General features: G+C 36.6%; 1 protein-coding gene across 5 annotated transcripts in view; it reads left to right on the forward strand.

Moving 5' to 3' along the window:
* The first annotated feature begins 8,834 nt into the window (after nucleotides 1-8,834).
* LOC144967420 (sestrin-1-like) overlaps nucleotides 8,835-21,726 on the forward strand; it is a 409,078-nt gene continuing 396,186 nt past the window's right edge. The window contains exons 1-3 of one of the 5 annotated variants that reach the window (XM_078904592.1): nucleotides 8,835-8,884; nucleotides 9,325-9,389; nucleotides 9,818-10,141. In XM_078904592.1, coding sequence (XP_078760718.1) covers nucleotides 9,369-9,389; nucleotides 9,818-10,141 — 345 coding nt within the window. In that variant the 5' untranslated portion in view covers nucleotides 8,835-8,884; nucleotides 9,325-9,368. Of the gene's footprint in view, nucleotides 8,892-9,324; nucleotides 9,390-9,676; nucleotides 10,142-21,726 lie in introns of all 5 variants that reach the window. The other 4 variants (XM_078904595.1, XM_078904593.1, XM_078904594.1 and 1 more) reach the window with 4 other exon arrangements.

The following is a 21,726-nucleotide window of genomic DNA, read 5'->3' on the forward strand; positions in this document are numbered from 1 at the left end:
AAAAGTGCCCAGAAATTGACAGTAGCTGGATTACAAAACTTGCCAAGTCCGTTTCTACATGATTTTTGTGATTTCAGTTTGTTTATGTATATATTTACAACTTATCTTATCAACTAATATTATTATGATAACACTATATTTATTTTATCTTGTTAATTAGTTAAAATGTGATTATTTATTTGTTATATCTTGTTGCTACAATATGTAATATCAACAAGCCTTATTCATCAACAATATCATCATTCTTATTCTATAGATTATTTTATTATTCATTATAGAGAAGCAATAAATTTACTGCCAAATAATTTTTGATTGATACTTTGTCTTTTTATTTTACTGCCAGATAATTTTTGATTGAAACTTTGTCGTTTTATTTTACTGCTAAATAATTGTTGATTGAAACTTTGTCGTTTTATTGCAATTTAGGATTGTTCTTTTTTTTTTTTTTAAATGTGAGTAAGACGAGTAAGTACAAACGCGAGTTGGTGCCGCTCTAGGGCTGCTGGCACAGGATCTTCTATCCAGCTATATTGTATGATCTGTCCTACCGTGCACTGCCAAAAAAAAAAAAAAAACAAAAAACAAAAAAAACAAAAAAAAAAACAACAAAACCTAACAAATAAAAATAAAAAAAACACTAAAAAAAAACAAAAACAAAACAAAACAAACAAAAACAAACACAAACACCCCCCCCCCTTCCAAAACAATTAAATAAACAAAAACAAAAACAAAAAACAAACAAAACAAACAAAAAACACGTATCTAAAATGTTGAGCCGTGTCAGAAACCTCATCCTATCAATCGATTAAAGTGACCCTCGCCTTGGAAAAAACTCTCAAACCTGGGACTTCGCGGTTTTTACACCCCCCCCCCCTCCAAAAAAAAAATACAAAAACAAACAAACAAAAAAAAACAAAACAAAAACCCCCAACAAAATAAACAAACAAAAAACAATAACAAAACAAACAAACAAACAAAAAAAACCCTAACAAAATAAATAACAACTGAAAACAATCACACACACACACACACACACAAACACACACACACACACACACACACATAAAAAATAATTTTTAAAAAACCCAACAAAAAACCCCCAAAGAAAACTAAAAAATATATTTAAAAACCCAACATAACAAAGACAATATATTAAACAAAACAAAACAACTATCTTGAAACGAGAGGATTTTGGTTATAATTATGTCCGCTCCAAAACTTCGGATGTTTTTGTGTGGGATTGTCTGACTTGTAGGCAGAGACCCGCAGCGTTATCAGTGTGTAGGGATTTTGAGTGCTTTCAAACTAGCTGTGATGACATGTTGCTCTCGAGGGTCTTCTTCAGATTCTTTGGGCGGCTTTGTGATATACTTCGCCTTTGGAAGTAACTCTTGTAGTCCTTCATAGGCATTTGGCCCATCTCAGTTCCTATAGCGTGAAACGGACAATAGAAATTGCTTGCTATCATTTGGATAGGACACTAGTCTATCGTAAAGTACTTCCCGCCAAATCTAACAGACTCAACTACCCATTCACTGGTGGGTGGACAGGTGGACTGGGCGAGGGGGGGGGAGGGGGGGGGGAGGAGGGGGTCAGAAAGAAAATCGACTGCACCCGGGAGGATCGATCTTGGTCCCTTTGATTGTGAAGCGAGTGCTCTACCAACTGAGCTATCGGGACCCCCCTTTTGTAGTAACATTGTAAATTAAATAACATTTTCCCTTTGACAAAAGATGTTTTCATTAAAAATCTAAAGTTTATTATTAATTTTGCACTACTTAAAAAAACAAACAAAACCCAACAATTTCCGTGACTGCAATATAAAATGAAACTAGGTCTAGGTGACAAAAAGGCGTCTTGTTACTTGTTCTCCAAACATGAACGCGGGACATGGGAGAGCTTTTCGCACGTACTAAAGTGTTACATAACCAGTCGACACAAAAGATACCGGACTCTTTGTAGGCATATAATGTCCTTGGCTAACATACCGATAATTGGCATATCCCGAAAACCAATACAATCGCAGGGTTAGGGTTAATATTTACGGTCATGCTTATGTCATTCTTTGCTTCTTCCCCTCCCCCCCCCCCTTTTCTTTTCTTCTTTCCCCCCCCCCCTTTCTTTTCTTCTTCTTCTTCTTTTTTTTATTTATCCAAAGGACTCTCGCTGGATGAATAAACCAACAGGTTATGACCTGTTCCGATCGGGTGTCAGATCTTCAAATATGTGCACGTTGACACAAACCATTTGACCTGAACGCTTGAAAACTGCGCAAAGTTCGTTTAGATTCTATTATTTCTAATATTAGTGGGAAACTCGTAATATTATTTCCGTTGAAATAAAGGCTATTACAAATACGCACGTATCTATTTTAGTGATTATAGTACTGTATTTGGGAAATTAACATAGATCGAGATGAATCTTTTGACCCATCAACGATCAAATTTGGCCAAATCGTGATAAAGTCAGTGGGTTCGCGCAAATGAATCTGGCAACAGTGCGGCCAGTTGGCGATTCTCCACATTGAATGACCGATCATTACGCCCTAGCAGATTTTCTAAATAACCATTTGAGTCAACGGGTGATAGAATTACCCTTATTTAAATAACATGTTTGCAAGATACTCAAAGATATCAATTTGTAAAAAAATATATTTTTATAATGTTGAGATTTGCCACTAAATCTGTACTCGTTGGCAAAACATTAATATGGGCTCCACGGAACAATTTTCACTCCCAACTACATTTTAAAAGAATATATATATATATATATATATATATATATATATATATATATATATATATATATATATATATATATATATATATATATTGAATTGTGTTTGATACAAATATGGTACGAAAAGTGCTCGACATGCAGTAATGGAGCGAATTATTATTATTTAAAATATTTACCACAATGTTTGAGACAGTCTACATTAATGTTTCAGGCTTGATTTGCCATCGTCAGGACTGAGTTGTTTTGTTGACTGTTGTTGTTTCTTGAAGTGGTTCCGGTTTAAAGTTGCTTAACAAGAATTTACGCCGATGGGGACACCTTCCGTAGATCTCATTTTTCATGTTGAGTGTGGCTTCATGAGGTTGTTTGATTATAGTATATTTTTCTTCCAGGCATAAGCTACATTGTTTTGATGTTGGTGTGTATCCTGTTGCTTTAGATAAAATTTTCCATGAAATGTTGTGGTCTATTTTGTTGTCTTTTAATTTCCAAATATGTTCGCTGAGTTTTGTGGATGTTTTTTTGTTAGTGTTTCTAAATGTTGAGGTGTGGAGGTTGTATCTTGTTTTGAAATTATTTTCTGTTAGTCCTACATATTTTTCTTGCTTGTTTGTTTTAGTTTCTGTGAGTTTCTTAGTCACAGAAACTAAAACAAACAAGCAAGAAAAATATGTAGGACTAACAGAAAATAATTTCAAAACAAGATACAACCTCCACACCTCAACATTTAGAAACACTAACAAAAAAACATCCACAAAACTCAGCGAACATATTTGGAAATTAAAAGACAACAAAATAGACCACAACATTTCATGGAAAATTTTATCTAAAGCAACAGGATACACACCAACATCAAAACAATGTAGCTTATGCCTGGAAGAAAAATATACTATAATCAAACAACCTCATGAAGCCACACTCAACATGAAAAATGAGATCTACGGAAGGTGTCCCCATCGGCGTAAATTCTTGTTAAGCAACTTTAAACCGGAACCACTTCAAGAAACAACAACAGTCAACAAAACAACTCAGTCCTGACGATGGCAAATCAAGCCTGAAACATTAATGTAGACTGTCTCAAACATTGTGGTAAATATTTTAAATAATATATATATATATATATATATATATATATATATATATATATATATATATATATATATATATATATATATATATATATATATATATATATATATGAGCCAAGGTCAAAAGGTGCCAATTTTTTTTCTCAAAATAAAAGTGACATAATAGTCCATTCAGGTTTCTATATATGTAGCAAAAACCCTGTACTTCATGAATCAAAGGCCCTTTAGATAACTTTAAGGTCTAACGCATCATAATATCGTCAACAATACCTATAGGTTGCTGGTGTCACCTGTGACCGGTGACACCGAAATGAGACAAAAAACTCAATAACCAAATGATTTTTGTTGAGTATCAAACTTTATTTAGTAAGTTATAGACAAAAGGACACAATCAACAACAATCATAGTACAATAATATTACCAACTATTGGAGAAAATGTTGCTTTTTGGTGTCATCGGTCACAAGCAACATAGAATGCAAATATATTATTTCATAAAAATGTTTGTACATTTACAACAACAACAATATTGCATATGCTTATTACCAGCAATGTTCAGAAACGTTTGGAATAAAATGTTGGGAAATAATGTGACCAAAGCATATCTTATTTAGCGATATTGTGTCACTTGTGACATTAGACCGATGACACCATTACTTATGTCACAAGCAATACCAAATTGCAATTTCGACAATATATCAATAATTTCAGTCAAACCAGTGTAATAACCACAGTTATATATGGAATTTAATAATATTTCAGAAACCAAAGACTTCAAAAATAGAAATATACATGGAAATTAGAGCATCTGAATGTGATTTGTGACATAAGACCGGTGACACCATTACTTATGTCACAAGCAACACCAAATCACACTTTCGTCCATAATATAGCATTATTTTCAGTCAAAAAAGCACAATAACCTACTATAAATGAAATTCAATAATATTTTAAGAAACTAAATACTTTCAAATTGGAAATATACGTAGAAATTAGTAATACCATTGTTGCTATTACTTTGGTCAAAATCGGCACTAGAACGCAATTTTGCCACAATAAATCAAGAATAGCAACTGAACACATGTAATATCGTCTGTTAAAATGTAATTCAATGACATTTCAAGCTTTGAAGAACATGAAAACAGAAATATATTAGAAACTTCAAACTTAAGTGTCACCTGTGACATTTTAACCAATGACACCAATGGTCACAAAAAGTACCAAAAGTCACACAAACACTAGATAAATATCAGCCATGGTAATGAATTCTTGTAACCATACGGTAACATCCGCCCTACTGCTCAAATCTGCTAGTTTGTAGTAAATTAGTGTGTTAATAGTAAATCAAATCAAATTTCTTGACAACCCTTCTTTTATCTGGATTCGTCGAAAGCTTGAGTTTTGTCTTTTTCTTGATTGATACAACCCTGAAACATAAAAAATTAGAATTACAAGGAAATAATTAATCGTGTCAAAATAACAGTCTTATGTGAGATGTCATAATATCATATTTGTAAATAGAATAAAAGCTGAAAACATAATTTTTTGGTGGCACTTTGTAATATCCAATATCAAGTGTTGCTTGTGACAATGTAAAATAGCGATGACACCAAAGTTCAACTTACCTTTTCTAACTGGAGCCACGCTGTAAAGGCAAACGAAAGTGCTGCACTTCAAAGACTGGTAAGAAGGGTGGATCAAAATTGCGAATCGCCATTTAACGAAACAAACTTCCACGTGTCCACGCATGCCGTGTTGCTTGTGACAAATGACACCAAAACCAATAGACCTCAATATCGGCAAAACGGTAAAAAAAACTCCAAGATTTGAGTTCAGATAGTAAATCTATGCTTTTTTCTCATAATTAAACATTTTATAAACATTAAACATGAGCTTTACAGTTTCGTGTCGAGGCTTAGTATTGTGCTGTGTTTGATGACACCAAAGGTCACAAGCAACACCAACTTTTTAAGAACTCTATATGAAACTTAATCAGATATGTAATATACTGCAACTGCGTTTAAAAGTAAATTTTGACTTTATACTATTAGTCAAATTTCAATCACGTGAGCTAAAACATCACATTTAATTTCTACATGATTTCTAAAAAGGTGATGCGTTGACCTCGTTTTAAGCACATGCCAAACAGCATTCAAATTTCACTTTCAAGTTGTTTATTTCATATTCTGTTGAACAGAGTATGTTGAGCTATCTCATTTTATCTCTTCTTCATAATATCAATTGATTACAAGCATTAACCCAATGAAAACAGCCTATAATTAAGTAAAATTCAAATTTTCTTAACACTGGTATCAGACGGGCACCTTTTGACCTTGGCTCATATATATATATATATATATATATATATATATATATATATATATATATATATATATATATATATATATATACATATATATATATATATATATATTGTAATACAATATCTCAATATTTGTTATGACCGAACTAAACAAGAACAAAAAACAAAACAAAAGAAAAAAACACCCAAAGTTATCTAATTTTGACTATTTCGATTTTAAACTCAATTTTACCCTTATTTTAATTCATTCGACATCATATCAGATTGGTTCGATGGATCACGTGACATAGGATTAATTCAGAATGTCATTCTCTGGTCAAAGATTTGTCATGGCTTTGATGTGCGCTGTTCGAGATCTTTGATTATCAGGTCCACCCGGCTTGTGCCCAGATACACCAGTCATTCAAGGACTTCGATAGGGCTTGAAGCCGTATTGTTCGCTCCTGCTTTCAGAGCTATAAAGCCCTTGGTAGCAAAGCTTATCAATGTTTCCTGTCGCACGTAATGGACGGTAACGATTGCCTGCTTCCTTTAGACAGGACGCTAGCAGCGGCGTGGCATGCTTACAGTATAGGGTGGTGCCAGAATCAGAGGAAAATGACTGTATTTGTAAATACAAAAGAAAAAATATTATAGAAAAGACTTACTCAAATAAGTATATACCATTTCTCAGTTTTATTATTATTATTATTATTATTATTTTAATGCCGTAATACATTTTAAAAAGATGGACTGGGTGCCAGGCACCAAACCAACCAATGTAGCCACGCCCCTGGATAGCCTATCACAACGCATGGATAGTTGATCCATTTTAGTGATTGTGTCATAGTCTACACTTGTTATGGATTTATCGAAAGTATATATGAACACGGTTTCGACGTCGAGGCAGAGTGGCAAGGCGGTATAATAGTACGTGTTCAACTCCCCGCCGCACTGTGTGGCTTCCTTGGGCAAGACACATCGCCCTGGCTCGGATTGCACGCTGACTGCGGCTGACGCCTGGGTTATTCCACTCTGCCCTTGGAATATACCCTAAAGAGAAATTTCCCCTCGGGGATGAATAAAGAGAATATCTATTTACTTGTTACCAGTTAAGAAGCACGGGCCATGCCGGTGTACCATACTGCTCCTTTTCTTTCTCCGTTCATTCTTTGCTCACTACGTGGGGGTGGGGGTCCTGATAGCTCAATTGGTAGAACACTCACTCCAGGGCTATGTGGTCTAGTGGTATGACACTCGCTTTCGGATCGGAAGATCCTAGGGTTCGAGCCTCGCTCGGCGCATAATTGAGTCCTTGGAAAAGACTCTTTGCTCACCGTACTCAAGTGTAAAATGATTACCTGTCCGTTAACAGCGTTGTCTCTGTCGGGAAAAAATTTTGTAATTTCGCCTAACAGGCGACATGCCTCGTTCTACAATGTTACGTACTGCTGTTGGTCAGGGACCCTATGTAAAGCGTTTTGAGCACGTTTAGTGGATATTGCTCTATATAAAAGGTCAAGTATCAAGTATTCTTTGTGTGGCTATGTGGTTCAGTGGTATGACACTCGCCTTAGGACCTGAAGGTCCAGGGTTTGAGTCCCGCTATGATCAGCACATAGTGAATTCTTGGAGAAAGCTCTTTACTCACTCTCTCTCACCGTAGTCAGGTGTAAAATGAGTATCAAGCCGTTAACAGCGTTGTCTCTGTCAGAAAAAAGTAATATCACCTAACAGGCGTCATGTCTTCCTACATGTTAAGTGTTGCTATTGGTTGGGGACTCCTTGAAATGTGCTTTAAGAACGTTTTAGTGAATGGTGCGCTAGATCTGTATTCATGCTTAAGTTGTTTTGTTTTTTCTCCGACACCAGTCCCATTTTTTATATTTGTGTGTCACTGTAATGTAGTGTAGTTGGCAAGAAGTCCATCTCATGAGAATGGTTCCGAGTTAGAAACCCTGTCCATCTATCTTTGCGTTTAATCGACAGGGCAGGCATTTTACCCTAGATGTCGAAAAGTCGATTTAAATTTAAGATAACAAAAATTATGTAATTTTTTTTCGCCCTGTTCACTGCTTTATTTCATCCTCCTCAATAAAACACGTAAATTCAACCCATGTCTGTTATCGTCGGCTCTAAATGCAATTTTTCAAAATCTAAAACATCCTTGAGATCCCAAAACTCGAATTTATAATTGGAATTAAAAAGAATAAAGAATTTTTTGTAGTGTAAGACATTGTAGTTGAAAGAAAAAAAAGAAGACTGAATTTGAGTTTATCAAGTTGCATACGAATGTTAAAAAAAAACAACTGCTTATAGATATTAGTGATAAAGTGTGAGCAAAGAGTGTGAGTGGTTAATGCAATTTTCCCAACGTATCGGCACTCGGCATGCCCGTTTCCTCACGGCCCGTTACAAAACTCTGTCTGCTGTATGATAATTAATTATTTGAGTTAGCTCCCTTCATAAATTGAAAAAAAAATTAGGTCGACTTGACTTCAGTTTTCAGTTATCCAGTTCTATCAGGGTAAAATATATGGTCATTGAATGAATAAGAAACATTTTAATCAATTATTTTGAAACAGAACATTAGGAAGCTCGAAATTGTGTAAAACATGATATTTAAGTAAACAACTGGGTGTGTAAATTTGGGGTCATGAACCTCTGAGGTCACGCATGCGTCTTGCCTAGTTGTCCTCATATCTAGGTCAATGGTAAGATTCGGTCTTCATGCTTGCTTATCGAGTGTGTCGCGAGTGCAGGGTTGCCAGTTTGGCATTTTAAATGCCAGATTCCAAAAATCTGGCATTTTTGAAAACCGTTTGGCATTAGAAAAATCATTTGGCATTTGGCATTTTCATTTGGCATTTTCTTTTCTTGTATATTATACTTCAAATGACACCTTTTCTCAACCGTGGTGTAGTGGTTTAGCACTCCACTTAGTAGTCAGTAGGTAAAAAATTACCCCAACAGGAAATTTAGTATAATTCAAAAAAAAAAAAAAAAAAAGAAAAAAAAAAAAAAGAAAAGAAAACATGCAAGCCACCAGGATATGATAGTAAATTGTCTATCAAAGTGAGTAGTTTTCTTAGTGGGGGTGGAGTCAACAGACTTTGGCATTTTTTTGAGTGTTTAGGCATTTTTTGAGTCTTCCCCTGGCATTTTGTTGAAAAATAATCTGGCAACCCTGCGCGAGTGTAGTGTTTCTGACATAAAATTGTTTCAAGGCCGCATTGTTTTATGGAAACTTGTATATCTCACGTAAAATATTAATATATTTCTTGTTGTTTTTTTAATTAATATACTTCGCATGATCGCTGGATATCCCAAGTGCATCTTTTTTGGTAAATGTGTCGTGTATGCAATGTGCCATCGAGTTGAAGAGAGGTCAACATGAGCACACACATTTGATTACTTGATCTTGATATCAGCTGATTCCTCAATCCCGGCTAACTGAATATAATACCGTTCGTTTAAATTTGTAATGCATTTTAATAGCTTGATTGCCAGGCTGTTTCTTGTTTGATGCTTAAATATTGATTTTATAGCAAAGGTTCGTTTTCCTAAGTCAGCGGGAAGGGGAAAGAGCGTTTTAACTTTAACGTAAGGAACAAGAAGTGTTTTACTTAGAGTTTTGTTATTCTTAAAATTAAATTTTGTGAATTTTTAACTTAAATTGTAAATAACAGAGTACTCCAATGGCTAGCCCCACCATAAACACCGATGTCTCACAGCGTGTCCAAGATGTTGTATATTCAATGCAGTATTTTTCAGCGATTTCCAGTCGAGATCCAAACGCCCGAGAACAAGCCCTCAATAATTTGGGTGACTTGCTTGAACAATACTTGGACGGGTATGGTAGCCCCTTGCCAGACAGTTCGTCTGGATTTCTTCAAGGAGTTGACAGAGGCTCCTTGTTACAAAGCATGCTGCCTGGATTTTTAAGACTGTCCATTGACTGCCCGTTAATTGATGTAAGGGAGCGTTTCCAGACGTTCTTGGAACAAGTAAAGGTGAGTGGTATTATCAGAACTTTAGTTTCTTCTGTTTGTGTGTGTGTGTGTTAGTCATTATTTTGATGAAATTAATTACAGTTGCAGATATAAGAGATCGTTTGGGACTAAAGTCAATTGACATAAATCTTCCACATAAAGCACTTTAACCCAAAGATATAATTCACGGGCTAGATACAGCAATCATTTTCACCCATCTATTCTCTGACCACGCTTAATGCTGCTTGACTATACCCCCCCCCCAAAAAAAAAAAAAAACAACAAACAAAAAATAAAAAAACAAAACAACAAACAAAAACGTGAGCTTTTATATAGCACATTATCCATTAAACATGCTCAAAGCGCTTTACAAGGGATCCCTATCCAACAGCAACATTTAACATGTAGAACAAACCATGGCATCCATTGGGCAATATTACATTTTTATCCGAAAGAGACAACACTCAGAACGGCCAGGTACTTGTTTTACACCTGAGTATGGTGAGAAAATGTGAGTAAAGAGCCTTTCCAAGGATTCAACTATGTGCCGCTCAATCCCAGGACCTACCGATCCAAAGGTGAGTGTCATACCACAAGACCACATAGCTGCACTTCGCGAAGTCCCAAGTTTGAGAATTGTGCCAAGATGAGGGTCATTTAATTTAAATCGGATGATTTTTGAAGGATAAGTTTTTTGGCCAAATTTTTTAATATGTGTCTTTCCAGAGTATGCAAGTAAACTGGTTAAGGTTAAGAACTGACTGCTGGCTCGTGTCTTGTCTGACTGCTGGCTCGTGTCTTGTATTGGTTGCTAGGAAAATGGCCTGTTGATAGAGAGTTTCTGATGCTGTGATGCTGGGTGCCATGTCTAGATGGCAGGTTCAGGTTGTACAGAAATATGGATCAACTATTGCTGAATGGCTTGATAACCATAAACTTGTATGTTTTGCTGTTGCCTTTGTCGATGAGGAAATGTAAATGTTGCTGCTCGAAGCTCGAAGAAATAAATAACAATGTGAAAGTGAATGTAAGCTTCAATTTAATGTATGTCACATTATCTCATTCGTCTGTAGTGTTTAATTCATTCTGTTTTGTTGATAAAGGGGAAACCTGAAACGTCCATTTTATCTGTTTTCGTATATATTAAATTGAAGCTTACATTCAATGTCACATTGTTATTTATTTGTGATGAGGATACTTCCATTCTCATTCTTGCCCATCACTTCATGGAGTAAAGGCCGTCGACCAAATCACACCATCGTGCACTATTTTTTTTCCAATTCTTTTCAGGCAGATCTAATTGTCTTTGTGTCACCGTTAAGGTAGCATCACGCATCCAGGTGTTTATTAGACTTCCTCTTTTACACTTTCCCCCGGAGGATCCATTTTAGGGCCTACCTGGTTGTGTGGCCAGTTTCCTCATAGTATGCCCTGTCCTCATTCATCATCTGCGATGGAAAGGAATGAATCTTCCTCTCCTTCTTGCATTCTCCAAAAGTAGATCATCAAAACTTGAGCTTTTATATAGCACAATATCCACTAAACGTGCTCAAAGTGCTTTACAAAGGGTCCCTGACCAACAGCAACACGTAACAAGTAGAACGAGACATGACGCCTGTTATGCGATATTAATTTTTTTTGGACAGTAGCAACACTGTCAACAGCTAGGTCCTCATTTTACACCTGAGTACGGTGAGAGATGAGAGTAAAGAGCCTTTTCCAAGGACTCCACTATGCGCTGAGCGAGGCTCGATCACAGGACCTTCCGATCCAAAAACGAGTGTCATACCACTAGATCAATAGCTGTACAAAGCTGGATTCCGATGCTGATAATGAATTCCACAGTCCTCTAAAAAGTTGTCGCCATTGACGTTGTGTTTACCAGTGGTAAACAAAAGATGAAATCTTAATAACAAGAAATGAAAAGGATAGAGAAGTGCAGATAACAATAGAGAGTAAAACCTTTGCAACTTTTATCATTGACATAAATGTCTTCTACCCTTACTTTTCGAGACCAACTTGTACTTCACAAGCCATATGGCTAGAAAAGAGTTTCATTTGACTGATAGTAAATATGATTACATAGACATGCTAGCTTGTTTTTTTATATTTTGTTCACGTCATGTTATATATAGCAAATGATTGAGATAGTGTCTGCCTCCCCCTCCCCCTCTTTATAAATGTGTTCAGAGAATTTCAGTTGAGGTTTTATCGGATTCTTCAGTCCACCCAACAGTGTTTTGGTAGCTGAGTCAATCTAATATGGTGGAAAGTACCTTGTGATAGACTAGCAATTTTGACCAAATGGTAACAAGCAGTTAATAATGTTCATTAAACACCACAAAACCGGGGTGCATTCTAGCTCCATGGGTCTTATGGCGGTAGAGAATTGCTTTTTTAAAATTTACTCTCATCCATTTTGATTGGGCACAGTAACGACATTGGATTTCCAGTGTTTTTTCATATTCTGTTGATAAAGATGTAAATAACAATGTGAAATTGAATGTAAGCTTCAATTTAATATTAAAAATGAGATAAAATGGACGTTTCGGGTTTTCCCTTTATCAACAAAACAGGATGAATGAAACACTTCAGACATCAAATGTTTTTGTTTATTCCTCTCTTAACAACGCCACTACCACATTATCTCATTCGTCTGTCGTCATTCATCCTGTTTTTTTTGAGAAAGGGGGAATCCCGAAACGTCCATTTTATCTGTTTTCGTCTATTAAATTGAAGCTTACATTCAATTTCACATCGTTATTTATTTCTTCGAGCTTCGAGCAGCAACATTTACATTTGATAAAGATGGTATGTTGATGCAACTAGAGCAATGCTGCACAGATTATGAGGTGAAGAAAAGTGTTTTATGTCACTTTGATAAATAAATTGTGTTATCTTTGACTTATTGTGACTTATCAACCAATAGGAGGGTACTTGACACAGGGCAAGTTATGAAATCATATCGTATACCTAACATCTTCCTACCTCTGGAAATAGAAATGGGGTTAAAAAAAAAAATATAACTACGGTATCAGTTTTGATGTCATCAATGTTGTTGTTTTTATCAGACGTACCACTTGTGGAATAACATTATTCTTTATCCATGTATGAAATTCAGTCAAATGTTCAGTTGTTTTTGACTAGCAAATCTCAAGCAAATAGTTACGACAAACAAATAAACAAACAAACGTATGTTAACAGTACCCTAGAATAAAACCAACCCCCTTCCCCCCCCCCCCCAAAAAAAAAAAAGACAAAAAAAAAAAAAACAAACAAAAAAACAACCAAACCCCCCCCCCCCCAAAAAAAAAAAACAAAACAAAAAACAAACCCAATCAAAACAATAACAAAGAAGAAACCAACAACAAACACTTTTTAAACAAAAAAAAATCCAAAATGAAAAATAAAATAATATAAATCACATTTTTGATAATTTTTAACGTTAAATTAAAATTTCATTACGAATTCCACCCCGTCAAAAGTGCCGATTTGAGGCGGTTGGTCATAATATTCAGAATGTTAATGCAGGGACTCCGGAGGACAGGAGGCAATCTTCATTGGCTGCATCGATTTACATGCATTACAAACCTGCCAATATTTGCGAAAAATCCAGAAAAGTTCAGAACTTCATGATTTCTTGTCATTAAAATTTATTGGAAATGAAAGTTGATGTCAGAATACAAAATTATAAGGATTTTTGAAATGTTTTTAAAATCATGTGAGTAAATTGTTGATTTTTCTACAATTTTTATCTCTCAAAAATTACGAATTTTAAGAGGTTCAATAGACAGGCCTGTATTTTATGACGTGTATTGTAATAAAACCATTTGTACGGCTATGTGGTCTAGAGGTACGAGTATGACACTGGCTTTCGGATCGGAAGGTCCTGGGTTCGAGCCTCGCCCGGCGCATAGATGAGTCCTTGGAAAAGACTCTTTACTCACATTCTCTCACCGTATTCAGGTGTGAAATGAATACATGGCCGTCAACAACGTTGTCACTGTCGGAAAACCAAATTGTAATATCGCCCAACATGCGTCATGTCTCGTTCTACATGTTACGTGTTGCTGTTGGTCAGGGACCCTTTATAAAGCGCTTTGAGCACATTTAGTGGATATTGCGCTATACCAAAGCTCTAGTTTAGTTTAATAAAACCCTGGTTACGAGTGAGTAGATAAACACAAAGGACCCCCCTGGTGTGACAAACACATCACTCACGTTCTGCCTCATTTGTCGTGTTATATATTATAACATGTATGTTATATTCTACAAGTAGGTTTCGATTATGTTGTATATATGCATGGATGTGTGCACACGCACAGGCGCGTACTTGGTCGAACGCACGTACGATTTTATGTGGATGGATGAACGGGTGGTTGGATAGATTGATGGATACATGCGTAAATTCACAAACTCACTCCCACAAACATACACACGGACACACATACAAAAACATAGCAGAGGGCAGGGGCGGGTTCCTATCAATATTTTGTTCCTCTCTTTACACCCATAATGTTACGAGTGGTAAATTGCTTCCGCTCTGTTCAAATATTATCATAATATTATAGTACAGTTGTCTAAGCCGGAAAAGGTATCAGTTTATTGTTTCTCTTTATTGTTTGCTATTTTCAAATGTGCGGCTGTGTGGTCTTGTGGTATGTCACTCGCTTTCGGATCGGAAGGTCCTGGGTTCGAGCCTCGCTCGGCGCATAGTTGAGTCCTTGGAGAATGCTATTTACTCACATTCTCTCACCGCACTCAGGTGTAAAATGAGTACCTGGCCGTTAACAGCGTTGTCTCTTCCCGAAAAAAATATAACATCGCCTAACAGGCGTCATGTCCCGTCTTAAATGTTAAATGTTGCTGTTAGCCAGGGACCACTTGTAAAGCGCTTTGAGCACGTTTAGTAGATAATGCACTATATAAAAGCTGAATTTAATTTAATTTAAGTTGTTTACGCCAAAACTAATTCCAGACTCGGTGAAGCAGACCTGCCTAATGCTACGAAAAAGTCGTAGAAATACGATTTTTTTGGCTCCAGCTACAGAGCTGCATAGGTCTCTTTGACTCAATAAATCTTGTTGAAAAGGAAAGTCTAGTTCCTTAGAAGCTATATTCAAGACTTTAAATCATTTTTGGATCCCATGCTGAAATCAAATTGTTTATTTCTAGAATTATTTGTAGTGAATGTTTCTATTTTTCCCCTGGAAACGACGAATATTTGAAATTTAAAGTTGGCAGCTCAGGGTGAATTACCAAACCGTCACAAACAAAATAACAATGTGAAATTGAATGTAAGCTTCAATCTACAATACGAAAACAGATCAAATGGACGTTCCGGGTTTCCCCTTTATCAACAAAACAGGATGAATGAAACACTATAGACGAATGAGATAATGTGGTAGTGGCGTTGTTAAGATGAATAAAAACATTTAATATAAATTAATATTATTATTATTATTATTATATATTATTATTATATTATTATTATTATTATTATTATTATTATTATATATTATTATATTATTAATTAATTTTTTTTCTTTGCTGATGGGCATCGCGGTGCAAACAATCATTCAATCACGGTGGTAGACACGCTGGGGACTTGTGAACACTACACACCTTGACAATGTGTATTGTTATCATTGGCACATGACACATATATTGGATGGGTTCCTCCCAGAGGTGATCTCTATCAGTCAATCAATTCCATCTCTTGGCGCCAACGACACAGGAAGTCGACTGGTATTTCCGGTAATGAGACGGGAACCGGGCATGTCGGAATTTGGAATTGATTCATTCTGCTGAGGCAGCCATTTTCTCCTCCGATGTTTCATCGATGGCATTTTATCGTGACGGGATGCCATTGGTGCAGCGTTGGTGTCCTCCATGTTGTTTTGTAATAAATGATGGTGGTAGGTTAGTCCCGTGGGAATGCGTTATTTATTCTCATATACACTTTGTATTCGGCCCCAATTGCTCAGTTGGTAGAGCACTCGCCTCACACGCAAAGGGACCAAGATCGATCCCGGGTGAAGTCGAGATTTTTTTTTTCTGACCTCCCATCCACCCAGCAGTGATTGAGTAGCTGGGTCTGGTAGATCTGGCGGAAAGTACTTTGCGATAGACTAGCGTTCTATCCGAAGGGTAGCGAATCATTGCTATTGTCCGTTTCACGTTATAGAAACCGGGATAAACTCCGGCTCTATGAGCCGAGTGGCTCTGAAGGACTGCACGTTGTATGGATTGACGTTGGAGTGGAGGCAGACATGCCTGCTGGAACCTTTAAAAAATCGTAGTTTTTAAGAGATAAAAATGGTAGTCGCTATAGTTAACTTTATAAAACAACAAGTCACCTTCATAAGGGTTAACTAACCCTTAAAATCCTTAAAATTATGAAGTCTGGCATCAGCTTTCATTTTCAATATGTTAATAACAAATCATATGATGGTTGACTCGGTTGGACGAAAACCTAAATATAGATCGCTCCCATTCACTCCACAGACCCCTCCCCCCTCCCCCTGCGTATCTGATCTGTGCTGCTATGTGGTCCAGTGGCATGACTCTCGCCTCTGGATGGGAAGGTCCAGGATTCGAGACCCGCTCTGAGCGGCGCATAGTTGAGTCCTTTGAAAAGGCTCATTACTCACATTCTCTCACCATAATCAGGTGAAAAATTAGTTCCTGACCACAGAATTGTCCCTGTCCGCAAACATTGTAATATCGCGTAACAGGCGTCATGTCGCGTCCTACATGTAAAGTGTTTCTGTAAAGTGCTTTGAGCACGTTTAGTGGATATTGCGCCACATAAATGCTCTTGTTAAAGTTAAAGCAGATAGTATCTTTTACTTGCATAGAGGCTCTTTAGGCTTGATCGAAGGAATTCTTTGGTCTGCTTCACGACACCATAATAAGTACACTGAAAGCGTCATTGGTTACAAAACAGAATAGACATAGGTGCCTATATCATGTTATGGTCGAATGGAATCACAAAATCTGAATAGCTAGATGTGTTTTGATGTGATACTATAAAGACAAAGATGAATAGACTAAATTTAGATTCAACAGTATAAAAACAAGGATGGATAGAAAATCTTTAGACGTCTAGGTAAAAGGGGCACTAGAATTTACGCATTATTTTGTTATTATATGATCCTATAAAAAATAACAGTGAAAAGAAAGCGTTTAGATATACTAGGCCTAATGTTATTATAAAAACTTAATATTATAATATGATTCTTATCTTACACTCTTTTGCGTTTTGGATTTCCGGATGTGTCCCCAACCGCTGCACGAGCTTGCGAGTGGGCGTTGGGAAACGAAGTTCGAATTCCAAAATGCAAGAGTGTAAGAAATAATTTATTCTACCCCTCAATCGATTCCTATTTCGTCATCTTTGAATAAAAGACATCTTCAAAAACATTTAAATGATACTTCTTTCTAAAGAATCTGATTTTCAGTGAAATTTAACGTTTGATAATCTGACGTCACAAATTATTATTGTAAACATGATATCATTACGCGTTACTATTTAGGGAAAGGGGTGGAATAATGATAAGAGTTTAATTCTTAGAAGAAAATTATAGTTTCTTCCTCATCACATTGTCATTGAAGATTGGTATCACGTGACTTTAATCTCCGCTTCCGCCACCACTGCTTTTGTTGTTTTGATACTTTTGCTTCTTCTCTTGCCATACTACAACAACAATATCAGTATTTATGATGTCAACAGCAACAATAACAGTGGCAGCAGCAGCAACATCAAAACAAAACAAAACAAAACAACCCCCCCCCCCCAAAACAAACAAACAAAAACAAAAAACAAAACCCAATAACATCAACATTTAGAGCATAATCATCATCATCATCATCACCACCACCACCACCACCACCATCATCATCATCATCACCACCACCACCACCACCACCATCATCATCATCATCACCACCACCACCACCATCATCATCATCACCACCACCACCACCACCACCATCATCATCATCATCATCACCACCACCACCACCACCACCACCATCATCATCATCACCACCACCACCACCATCATCATCATCATCACCACCACCACCACCACCACCACCACCATCATCATCATCATCATCACCACCACCACCACCACCACCATCATCATCATCATCACCACCACCACCACCATCATCATCATCATCACCACCACCACCACCATCATCATCATCATCATCACCACCACCACCACCACCACCATCATCATCATCATCACCACCACCACCACCATCATCATCATCATCATCATCATCACCACCACCACCACCACCACCATCATCATCATCATCACCACCACCACCATCATCATCATCATTGTCATGGTCTCAAGTGAGTAAAGAGCTACTCGACTATGCATAAAGATATATGTAGAATGAGGCCCCAGAATTTACTAGTTACTATAAATGAAAAACAATTAACGATTTGTTTACAATGAAATAAAAATAATGATGGAATTTAATTAAAAGAGATAACAGTGATCGTGGCAGTTACAAATAGAGATATGAATATTTTACGTAACTTATGATAATATGTCAGGTTCATAAGTTTACGTTTCCAGGCAGTTGATGGGCTTGGATGATCTATTCCTCTGATAACAGGATCGGACTCGTAAAATTCCACTTCCAGGCAATTGGTAAGAAGTTATTGTGTAGTCCTTTGACAGCGGGCTTGGGGTTTGATCCTTGAAGATTATACAATCAAAGTTAAAAGCTCCGGCGTCTTAATGGTGTAGATATAATATCTACAAAGTCCCAAAAGATAAAAATCTTCCAGTATATATATAGGAATAGAGCGACTGGCCGTCCGGCATAGATTGTGGAGAGAAAGTGAGTGTAGAGTGTTAGACCTATCAGCTTTTATAATAAATGGCTACGTGACAGAATGTAGAACGAAAAGTATTCACTAATTAGAAATTAATTCGAGGGAAGGCTATAAAAGGAAAGACGATCTAATATTAGAAGGTAAAGTTTATCTAAGCCTACCGAAATATAACTGGAGTGAGATGAATTCAGTTCTTAATAAAATAAAATTTAATAAGATAATTGTGAACAACCTTTACTGTGACAATCATCATCATCATCATCATCATCATCATCATCATCATCATCATCATCATCATCATCATCATCATCATTATCACCATCATCATTAACAAGAACAACACCAACAACAACAACAACAACAACAACAACAACAACAACAACAACAGCAATAACGACGTCAAAAACAATAACATTAGCTAACAACAGCAGCATCAACATCATTGAACAAATCTTGCACCAGCCGAGACTGAGCGGCGCAATGAATGTACCAAAGTCCTAGTTCTGGAAGTTATTGGCAAGACAAGGCTCATTTTCATCGATCGGTCGATATTTAAAGGACGAGTTTTCTGGGCCAAATGCTAAATACGTGCCCTTTCAGAGTGCGACTGTGTAGTAATAAATAATAATGTGACATTGAATTTAAGTTTCAATTTAATTACAAAAACAGATGTGGTGTTTCATTCATCCTGTTTTCTTGATAAAAGGGAAACTCGAAACGTTCATTTGATCTGTTTTTGTATTTAAATTGAAGCTAACATTCAATTTCACATCATTATTTATTTCTTCGAGCTCCGAGTAGCAACATTTACATCTGTGTAGTAATGGGAACCATTCAGAGGTTCTTTTCCTTTCACGTTTGATTCCACTTTCCTTTGAAATGATAAACTGTGTCAGTGGCATGAATTGTTCGCTCCTAATTCACCAGGTGTGTACCTACGATAATGGCGCTTCAATTCTGCTTGTCTCCTCCTTTATCTACTTATTTCTCTCTCTCTCTCTCTCTCTCTCTCTCTCTCTCTCTCTCTCTCTCTCTCTCTCTCTCTCTCTCTCTCTCTCTCTCTCTCTCTCTCTCTCTCTGGTCTAGTGGTATGACACTCGCTTTCGGATCAGAAGGTCCTGGGTTCGAGCCTCGCTCGGCGAATAGTTGATTCCCTGGAAAAGGCTCTTTACTCACATTCTCTCGCCGTACTCAGGTGTAAAATGAGTACCTGGCCGTTAACAGCGTTGTGTCTGTCGGAATTTTTTTTTGTAATATTGCCTAACTGGCGTCATGTCTCGTTCTACATGATACATGTTGCTGTTGGTCAGGACCCTATGTAAAGCGCTTTGAACACGTTTAATGTATATTGCGCTATATGAAAGCTCCATTTTTAAAATAAGCTCTATAAATTTCAATTTCCACGTTCTTCTTTGTCTTTGTCTAGATAGAGATTACTTGTTTTTGTCCTGGCCCTGACTGGAATCCTTGACCCGAGGGGGAAACTGTCATATTATGTACAGTATTAGTTTTGGGAGATGATATTTCTGGGGGTGTTTTCTTGTTGTAAACATCTCCCATTTATGTACTACGCAATACATAAAACATTTAAAAAATATATTTTGTTACAATTTGAGTTAATTCCTTTCGGTGGGATCATGTGCTGGTGTCTTTATGAGAGTTTTAGGTGATCTCAAACTAAATGCACAAGAATCTCTACATTTATTGTTCCAGTTTTGATCGGTGGGATCATGTGCTGGTGTCCGGATGAGGCTTTTAGGTGATCTCAGACTAAATGCACACGAATCTACATAATTTGTTCCCTTTTTGACCAGTCAACCGTGCCTTACTTTTTCTTTGCGTTTTTACTATAAATTTACTTTGACTATCCGCGTTTCTCTCTTTTTACTGGCGATGATATGACCTAAATTTGTCTGTCACAATAAGCGTCGTAAAACGCTTACAAACAACAACAAAAACGAACAGCTTCAAAAATGGACAAAATAGTTTTCATTATTTTTCTTGTTTGTTGAAAGGCTTTTAGCCGAAACGTTCCCTGTTTAAGTATTTTGTTCTTTTTTAATTTTTTAAATATTTTATTTGTGTGTATTTTTTTTTTTTTTTGAAGCGGTTATGTTCATTTTTATTCAAGTTTTTAAAGTCCACAAGTTAATTAGTAAGAGCTGCTTGTGTCGCTTTAAAATTGATTATTTGTTACAATTTTTGTATTCCTTGATATTTTGCCGATTCAGTGTTTTGAATATAACTAATATAACAAGAAATGAAGTTAGTAGGAGAGTGCCAGAAGACACCAGAAAATAAAAACTTTTCGGCGACGATGGGGGCTCGAACCCGCGACCTGCCACTTTCCTACTCGCTTCATTTCTTGTTATTATCATTATCAACACAAGTGCCTGCACCATCACTTTCAGTTTTTTGAAACGTGGATATAAACCATAAATACTCGAACGAGTTGTCGAGTGTTTTGAGCACTATTCCAGACAGCCCAGGTCGTTGAGTGCATCGCCATATAAACGCTAGACGAGAATATTAAAAATGCTGTGCTCGCTGCCTGTTTTGTTTTGGGCGAAGTGGGTTACCTACATCACACATGACATTCTGATGAACATTATCGGAAGAGAAAGGTCGTCAGGATGATGCAACACGCTACAAGTCTCGTGTGTCTGATTTGAACTGGTAGGAACAATAACAAAAACATCGTGTTTTGTTGGCATCGATACGGGACGGGACGCCTTTCTCA

This window comes from Berghia stephanieae, chromosome 3 (genome assembly GCF_034508935.2).
Source record: "Berghia stephanieae isolate SIO BIC M18660-M18661 chromosome 3, UCSD_Bste_1.3, whole genome shotgun sequence".
NCBI classification, from domain to species: Eukaryota; Metazoa; Mollusca; class Gastropoda; order Nudibranchia; family Aeolidiidae; genus Berghia; species Berghia stephanieae.